Source organism: Poecilia latipinna, unplaced genomic scaffold (assembly GCF_001443285.1).
Source record: "Poecilia latipinna isolate Pla-1442-1.1 unplaced genomic scaffold, P_latipinna-1.0 Scaffold443, whole genome shotgun sequence".
In the NCBI taxonomy this organism is placed as follows: domain Eukaryota; kingdom Metazoa; phylum Chordata; class Actinopteri; order Cyprinodontiformes; family Poeciliidae; genus Poecilia; species Poecilia latipinna.
This window is the reverse complement of record NW_015113059.1, coordinates 92,695-102,167: the sequence shown is the minus strand read 5'-3', so window position 1 is coordinate 102,167 and position 9,473 is coordinate 92,695. Positions and strand designations below refer to the sequence as shown.

The 9,473-nt window shown below is 38.3% G+C and overlaps 1 protein-coding gene across 2 annotated transcripts in view; it reads left to right on the top strand.

The window, feature by feature from the left end:
* syngr1a (synaptogyrin 1a) overlaps positions 1-7,315 on the top strand; it is a 13,697-nt gene extending 6,382 nt beyond the window's left edge. The window contains exons 2-4 of one of the 2 annotated variants that reach the window (XM_015038495.1): positions 1,631-1,868; positions 1,949-2,094; positions 5,957-7,315. In XM_015038495.1, the coding sequence (XP_014893981.1) occupies positions 1,631-1,868; positions 1,949-2,094; positions 5,957-6,079 (507 nt within the window). In that variant the 3' untranslated portion in view covers positions 6,080-7,315. Of the gene's footprint in view, positions 1-1,630; positions 1,869-1,948; positions 2,095-3,299; positions 4,430-5,956 lie in introns of those variants that run through there. The other variant, XM_015038496.1, reaches the window with a different exon arrangement.
* Positions 7,316-9,473: the final 2,158 nt, after the last annotated feature.

The window sequence follows — 9,473 nt, the reverse complement described above, 5'->3', positions numbered from 1 at the left end:
CATAACAGGTGTTATGTTTATGAAAGTGTCATGACAGTCTTATTCAATCCCCTTCAAATAAAGTGTTACCATCACTGCTAATTGGAGTAAAAGCAGGAAAATATCAGGATGGATAAATAACTTAAATTAAGTCTTTTTGTGAAATGTAAATATTTAAGAGTCTAGAAATTATAGAAAAGTTAATTCAAAAATCTAGATTAACAATTTGAAAAAGCATATTTTGAATTGTTTACTGAACATATAGTGTTAATAAAAGAATACATAGTTACACAAATAAAAGCAAACAAGAAAACAGATCAACACTACAGTATATTTACACGTTCACAGTAGTAGGTAGAAGTATAAACTTATTATTACTCTCATCCCTCTTGCAGCAGCAGCATAATCCAGTAAATTACTATTCATGTTAACTTGATAATAAAATAATTTCTTAATTCATATTTTCTACATTCATATTCATGGTGTAATAGATTTATATTAGAAGTAATTTTTTAACATGTTATAATTGTTTTTATATCAATATATCATATTACAATAATAAGATGTTTTTCATGTTTCCTCTTGTATTTTGCTAGTTTTGGTGCCAGTTCAGGGAATTTCCTCTGCAGAACCACAGGCTTGGATGATTGTTGTGTTTCTGCAGGGCTGACTGCAGGTCCGTTCTGTGGTTCTGTTAGCTGGTCAGTTTCCTCAGCTTCAGTGTGACTCAGTCATGAGATTAGCTTTAACATTCCTGAGGCTCAGCACAAGACTTAGAACAAAAGCTCGTTGTCTCAGACTCTGTTTCGATGGACCAGACCGGTTCTGATAAACACCAGATGCAGCAGAACTTTGATCGGTAGCTGGAATATTTGCATAATCTGGTTCTTTGACGAGGATTCAGGCTGGAAACTCCCAATCAGATCATTGATCAAAAATGATCTGATTTTGTTGAAAAGATGGAGTCATGTGACTCCAAGCGCTACATTTAGAGATAACATGACTGAGGTCACATGATCACAGCAGGACTCTGGAAATATAACAGGAGAAGCCTGTTGATTAATTTGAGCACTGCTGCCACCTAGTGACTGGAGGCATGTTTATCAGTTAAAGCTGCAATATGTAACTTTTAATAAAATATATATTTTTACAGTTAAAATTGTCATTATTCTGTAAGACAGATAATCGAGCTCCTCTGCCTTCTCCCAGTGCTCCCAGTACTAACAACAGAAATACACTAATCAGAGCCAGGAGGAGGGTCTTAGCGCTGTCAATCACTCTCACTCTGTCCCATGCTCTTTGCTGTGCTACAGCTAGTTCACCATAACACAGCCTGCCATGAATGCTATTGCTAGTTGGCTAGCAGAAGCTAGCTAACTAGTAATATATCTCTTCGGCTACCAGCATTGATTGGCAGCACTAAGACCCGCCTCCTTGTTCTAATTGGTTGTTTTTGACGGGAGCGGTGCATTTCTTCAATATGCACTGCCGTTGAGACAATGGCTGAGGTCTCAATCCCCAGCCATTGTCCTCTACATCTAAATCAAATAAATTCCTCCTCAGCAGGCCCTGAGGAGGCAAGTTGTTCATTTAATTTTGGAGTTCTGGTTCTGGGATGGTACCAGAGCTAACTGCCTCCTCCCTGCCCCAGCTCTTCTCCATCGTGATCCTGGGATGTGTCGCCAACGAAGGTTACATCAACCGTCCCGATGAAGTGGAGGAGTACTGCATCTTCAACCGCAACCAAAACGCCTGTAACTACGCCATTGCCATGGGAACACTGGGTTTCCTCTGCAGCGCCGGTTTCCTGGCGCTGGACGTTTATTTCCCTCAGATAAGCGGGGTGAAGGACAGGAAGAAGGCCGTCATGTTGGACATCGGGGTGTCGGGTGAGATTCCACCTATCCGGTTTTAGAGCCTGAATGTTTCTGTGTTCATTTCTAAATGCAACATGTGTGTTTTCCTTCAGCTTTCTGGTCTCTCATCTGGTTTGTGGGTTTCTGCTTCCTGGCCAACCAGTGGCAGTTTTCCAATCCTGAAGACAATCCTTTGAACGAAGGCGCCGATGCCGCCAGGGCTACCATCATCTTCTGCTTCTTCTCCATCTTCACCTGGGTATGTAGCAGAACAGTCTGTCTGCTGCCACCTGCTGGTCAGAGAGTGGTAATACTGGTTCTACCTCAACCACCATGCTGGTACCAGTTAACTACTACAATCCATTACTGTGGTTCTGTCCGTTCTTTATTGTGTTGGTGATAATCAACATCAACGTATATGCAGGACCGTCTGAGTCTTCAGCTTTATTTATGTGTTCATTCATGAATTGATAATTTAGATCAAATGTTTGAACTGATTTTTCTCCTTTTTGTTCTCTGTTTTCTTCTGTTTGTTATCATGTTGCCTTTTATCTGGTCTTTTTGTCTGATGTTTCTGATGATGTCCTGTCAATGTGTTCCATCATGTTGTTGCTTTGTTACTTTTCTCTATTCTGTGTTCCTCTTCCATGTGTTGCTGTCATTGGGTCTTCATATTGTTGCTCTGTGTTGATGTTCCATGTTGTTTTTCTGTCTTTGATTTTCTTTCTTTTTGTGCTGTTAATCTGTTTCATCTATCTGTGTTACTGTTTCATCCTCTGTGTTTTTCTGACTTGTGTTACTTTATGTTCCGTGTTTCTGATTATGTGTTTCTTGGTGTTACATGTTGCTTTATGTTGTTATGTTTTGTTCTCATGTTGATCCACGTTGTTCTTTGTTCTGTTTCTTTTTTCATGCTTCTTGTTGTTTTGTGTTTCTCATTGTTACATGTTGTTTCTTGTTGTTTTATGTTGCTATATTTTGCTCTCACGTTCTTCCATGCTGTTTCGCCTTGCTTCTCATTGCTTCATGTTCCTACATGTTTCTTGTTGTGCTGCATTATTTCTTGTTGTTCTGTGTTATTTCTTGTTGTTCCATGTTGTTTCTTGTTGCTACATGTATCTTGCTGTTCCATTTTGTTTCTTGCTGTTTCGTGTTGTTTTATGTTGCTACGTTTCATTTTCTCTTTCTTCCATGCGGTTTCTTGTTCCATGTTTCTCGTTGCTCCATGTTGTTACTTGCTGTTCCATGTTGTTTCTTGTTGCTACATGTATCTTGCTGTTCCATTTTGATTCTTGTTTTGTTTCTTGCTGTTCCGTGTTGTTTTATGTTGCTATGTTTTGTTCTTCCATGCTGTGTTGTGTTGTTGTATGTTTCTTTTATCTGTTTCTCGTTGTTCCGTGTTGTTTCTTGTGTTGTTTCTTGCTGCTCTGTGTTGTTTCTTGTCGTTCTCCCATGTGCCTGCAGGGAGGCGTCACGCTAATGTCGTTGGAGCGTCTGAAGAGAGTCTCGTACGAAGAAGAATACAATAAACTCTTCACGCCTCCTCTCTCCTGAAACAAAGCCTCGCCTTTCTCTCTCTCAGCCAATCAGGGCCAAGCATCCTCCCCAGTTCAGTACCTCAACTCAGTCTGAACTCTGATTGGTCAATTTAAATTTCTGTCACACTCCTGTTGCCGTGGTAACAGAATGATGAGGCATGGACTCTGAATGTAAAGCAGGATGCTGAGTTTAACTGCAGACTGTCGCCCCCCTGCTGGCTTTTAAAACAATGCATGTTAATAAGTATTTAGACCTGAGGCTTGAACTACGCAGCAAGAACTTCATGGTGACAGAGACAGGTAAGCTCAGCTTCATCAACCTGTCTCTGTCACCATGGCAACTAATGTTGGAAGCAGGTACAGACCTCCACCATCTGTAAATGTTACTGATAAGATTCTGTCATGTAAGTTCTGTTGTGAAATAATGATTAAACCGCTCACCAGTTGAAGCTTTTTCCTGCTGTCTGGGAAACCTGTCAGTCATTTTAAGGTTTTATTTTCCAACCACCGTTAGGTGTCACTGTTTCACCATCATTTTACCTTAGTTTATCCTTCCTCCTGCTGCTGCGCCGTCAGGACCTCATCCATCCAGCTTCTAGAGGTCCTTTAATTAATTAGTTAATCACAATTAATCGCATTTTATTTGAAAGCCATATATTTTGACAAAATGAGCAACATTTTCAATTCAAAACCCCTCAGGTTCTTCAACTACCAGATTGGAAGAAAGTTCAGCTTCCCAGTGTTTCAGAAGCTCCTGATCATTTATGGAGCTTCTTTAGAAATGTCTAGATCATTTGTGCTGCTGTTACATGTTTAGCATTGAGATGCTCGAATAGCTTCATTGATAGACTAACACCTTTTAGCACAAATTGAACACAACAAAAGTCTTTTCCAGCGACCCATCAGATCGGTTTTATCTTCCATTTCTGTTGCTTGCGGATGTCGGTTCTGAGTCAGATTTACCAGCGGACTGGAAACATGACACAAAGGTTTCGGTCTATGGACTTTGGTATGTAAAAAGGAAAAATGTGATTAATTGCGCAAAGAAAAAAAAAATAAATCAACGAGTTAAAATCTATGTAATAAATTAATCAAAATTAACACTCGTCTATTTTTATTGGTTGGTCCTCTGTATTAAAGCGTTCCTCTCATTTCACATCATCTTTTACTATTTTCACTCTAAACTTTTACCTCTATGGCAGCATAGAGGTAAAGCATAGAGCATATTTTGTTCACCTGAAGTACTATCATTGTTATTGCATACATCATCTGTGTTAAAACACCCGTGTTCTATTTGTTGCTGGTATGAAGGTGTTTCATGATCCACATGACCTAAATTATAAACCCTGCTTCTGGTTCCACTCATGACCTTCCTTATGGGGCCAACAGGAAGTGCTGCCATGTTCTGGTGAGCTGAGTAAGCCACGCCTGTATCATGTTGTCTGTGACATGCTAACAGTGTCTGTGTTACTTTTAACCTTATGAATTTGCTTCATGTTTTTCTGATATGTTTCAGGTCTTCATGAATTCTTTCTGAGACATGAAAGGGGCTACATTATATAAATGTGACTTTTTTGAACTTTTCATGATGTTATAATGCTATTTCCTCATCCAAAATATATCTGGAATGTTGCCTTGATTCTTTGATGTATGTTTGATAAATCATTTAATCTCCATGGCAACCATTCAGCTGTACAAAACGCCTGGCTGGACCTAGCCCCGCCTTCAAGGCGCATCTCCTTCTCAGAGCTGCAGTTTCCAAGAGCTTCCGTCTCACAGAGCAGCCTTCTCCTAATCAGCTCCTTCAGACTAGCCAGGAGCAATTAGCAAACACCTGGTGGAACTGTGCTTCTGCCAAGCTCCTTATAGGAGTCACTTCTCAGAGCAACGCTGATAAAAACATTGTTGAAGAGTTAATAAAAAAAACATGTTGTGATGAGTTTCAGAAAGAACAGGACTTTTCAAAGAGACAGAGGCCCAATTTAAGGATTTAAATTACAAAGGCAAATTTCTTTTAAGACATGTTTGATATACAACATTTTTAGAACAACTGAAGGTAACATGGTTACTTGACTGCTGAAAAATGGCACAAAATGCCTGTAAAATACATAATACTGCCCCTTTAATGTCCTGCATAATTATGCCTTTTTAAATGTTCTCCCCTAACATGTTAACATCCTTCACCTCCTGCACGCTTAGACATGTTAGCATGCTACATGCTCATGCTATGATGTTTTGGTCATAATATTGCTCCGTTTTAATGTTCAATCATTTTATTCTGTTCTAGCATATTAACATCATGTATATACTTACTCTGACTTGTTATGCTCATGGTGAATAACCTGTTGATGTTCTTTATGTTTAGTGAGTAAAATATGCTAACATGTTTTACTGACATGTTAGCATCTGACAGTGAAACATGCTGTGTCTTGTGTTGTTTTTCAAATGTTCATTACTAATTACGGACATACTATTAACATTTTCAGATCTTTTAACGACTTTGTCTGTTTTTCTGACATGTTTTCTTTCCGTGTTTCCTCTGACTTGTTCATACCTGACCCGTGTCACTCTGTGTGTCTGCAGGCGTTCCAGTCTCTGCTGGCCGTCCTCAGGTTCAAACAGGGAGCAGACACCGTCATCTTCAACCAGGACTACGTCGATCCAGAGCTACAGGAGCCTGTGGAGGCTCCGCCCACATACGAGTAAAGCTCCGCCCACATACCGCTGTAGAGGCGGGGCTTAAGTTGATGTTTAGGAACAAGACATAAAACTGTTTAGTGTGATGATGTCACTCAGCTTGAAGGCGTGGCTTCTGTCTCCACAGCCAATCAAAACCCAGAACAGTTAAAGTTCTGGTCTTTAAGTTTGTTCTTATAAAAGTGTAAATCTGCAGGTATTTTACTCCACATGTGGCCATGTGAGATCAATAAACACTGGACATTATTGACCTCTTAGGTGGAAAATGTTAGTTTTCTTTTAGAAAATTATGGTTTTGTTTTGCTTTGAAGAACCTTGAAAGAATAATGTGTGGAAATGCTTGGAGCATCTTCTTTGTATAACTGAATTGCTGTGAGGCACAGCGCCACCTGCTGGTCAGTGACTCCTTCTTTGTATTTTATGGTGCTGTATTCTGTTTTGACAAACTGTTGTTAAATTATGAGGTGCGTTTCAGTTGTACAAGAGCTCAGTCTGCGGTTAGTGCAGTAAAACAGATTTATTGTTTACTCATCGTTTCCCTGAACGTGCTGCGACCTGCAGGATTAAGAGAAGGAATACTAGATCTGCACCTATTTATGGCTTCATTATTCTGTGACTCAGAGACAGACTATAAACTGACCCAGTTAAAGCCTCCAGGCTCCAAAACTGAGTAAGATTTTATATAATACTCTCATTGTACCGTATTTGAGTTATTGTGTGGAAGTTTGGAGCAATATATGCAAAACAAACATAAAAAAACAGAATACTACATCAAGTGGAACATTAGGAACATACAAATCCAATAGTTTTGAAATTCTGGGGCCTTGTAAAATTCAAAATTGTACAATTTATATTCAAAGTAGGAAAATATCAACTTCCACACAATATTCAAAATATGTTTGGTGACAAAGAGAGGCGTTATTATTTAAGAAAAGAAGGAAATAAATTTAAAAAAAAATAAAAAAAAACAATATATAAGAACAACCAAAAAAGTTTTTGTATATGAGTGTGTGGGGTAGATTTGTGGAATAGATTAAATGATAAGCTCAAAGTACAAATATGAACCAGTTTAAAAAACAGTACAAAAAGGAGCTTTTTGGATATTATGTTGTATAGGATGGATGTCTCAAATAACAAAAATGCTATTATTGATGATAATAAGTAAATAAATGTACATTCAATGATGAAAATGTAAAATGAAAGCATCACTTAATGTGGGAGGATTTTAAGGGTTTTATGTTAATGTGTGTGAGAGAGGCAGGAAATAAAACTGTAAAATTACATGTTAATTGGAATGACATTTTGTCTTACTTTTTTCCCCATTTTTTTATTTGTCTTGCCTGTTTGAAATGAATAAAGACATGGGAATTAAATGTAAACTTTGACCTGACTGCTGCATGGAGCATCGTTGGGATCTGCATTTCTGAAACTCTGCATTCGTGTAAAGGGAGGACCAGCACAAAGTTACGTTTCGTTCACACATAAGGCAAATGCAACCTAAATTCACTTTTTTCTCCCACCAATGTGACCTATATCTGACTTTTAAAAAAACTGATTTGTGCCACTTCAATGTGTGGAAATAAATCAGATTTCACTCTTTACAACCATCTGCAGTCTGAAGGATCATGCCATGTTCTATAGCCAGAGATAATAAATCTGATAAACAACTGAAACTTACAATTTTAGTTCTGGCAGAAGTTGCAGTCAATGCTCCACAAAAGGCCGTTAGTTTCTTTTTCTAAGTTTCTTTTGTCGACTTCGGGTGCTCAACAACTTTAACTTTGATTCACAGATGGCAGCACACGTTATTCCGAAAACACTGCGCTGCTGTGTCTGGGTCACTCTGGGTATTTAACACAAAAGTCTAATTGCAGTTGCATTGTAGTTTGAACGACAAAAAAACAATTGGATTTCAGCAAAAAATCAGATCTGATGTGAACTTAGCATTGGAAGGAGAAGATGGTGGCCATTGAGGATTCTTTGTGGCAATGGTAGATTCAGCAACCAGGGCTGATCAATAAAAAGCACATAAGGTTTATTGTTTAATTTATCACCTATATATTCCAAGCTGAGGTTTCCATCAGGTTTTCACCTCATTGTGTTCTTCCTGTTCCAAACCTTTACATAAGAGCTAGCGGGTAGCAGAGGGAGCTACTGCAGGTCAGCAGCAGTAATGAACCCTCCACCTGAGTTCAGATTATTTCTTTGACGAACATACCTGTAGTAGGTGAGGACGTCTGTCAGCTGCGTGATTCACCTGATCTCCTTGATGGGTTCTATACTTGATGACTCAGCAGGAAGGTTTTTCCGAAAAGCAGGAATGCGAATGAGTCGCTGCCGACTCAGACTGTTACATTCTGCTTGTTTGTTGTTTTATTAAAGAAAAAAAGACAGAAGACACATTATTAGACACATGAAATGGGGAGAACATTTAATTTTCCTGCAGCTCATATAAATTCAATATTTGAATTTGATTCTAATTTCTCTTCACTGCTCAGTTCCAGCTTTCTCCCATTGAACTGGATTGTCATCAGTACAATTTTTAATCTGACCAATCAGGAAACAGAAGGAAAAGTTGTGAATAATGAGGTTTTCTGCACTGTTTTCAGCAAAGACGAGTGAACAAAACCGTTCAGTCTGTGTTGGTCACACTTCCAAACACTGAATTAGCATAAATGGCCATCTTGTTTGGCTCTGCACTTCTCTTTTCACAATGCGGGACGGTTGTTTGCAACGCAGGCAATTTCTGGTAAGCTTCATAGTGTTGAACTCGTGCATTATTCTATAAATTATAGACCACTTATTCTTAAACATGGGGAACTAATATATTTTTTACTTTTTCTTCTTTTGCTCTTAACTTTGGTTTGTAATTTTGCTTGAATTTCCTCCTAATTCATGTAATGCTCTTTGAATTACCTTTTTGCTAAAACTGTGCTATATAAATAAAATTACCTTACCTTACTGACTACGACCAAACGTCAGCGATTGGGTAAAATTTTAAACTTTAACAGAGTTCAAGCAATTATTTCTCAATAGCTGAGACACTGTATGAAGCGAAGCGTAGAACAAGGTGTTGGTTTTTACCAGGCTGAAGACTGGTTGGTATGATGGTAAAATTAAAGTTTTGGGAACATGTCAGAGCCTGTATTTACAATATCTTTTTTTTACATGCATTTTAAAGTATCACATTAAAAAATGTTGACACAAATGGCAAAATTTTAATAAACATAAATTTTTCAAAAGAGTTGTTACATTTGCTTGAGGTGGTTTTTGGAGTTTGCTAAAAAAGAGTTAAAGTTTAAAAAAGGAGATTGAAACACATTTGCAGAGTAGCAAACTTTCCCATTTGCAGTGGTGGGAAGTAACGAAGTACAAGTACTTCGTTACTGTACTTAAGTACAGT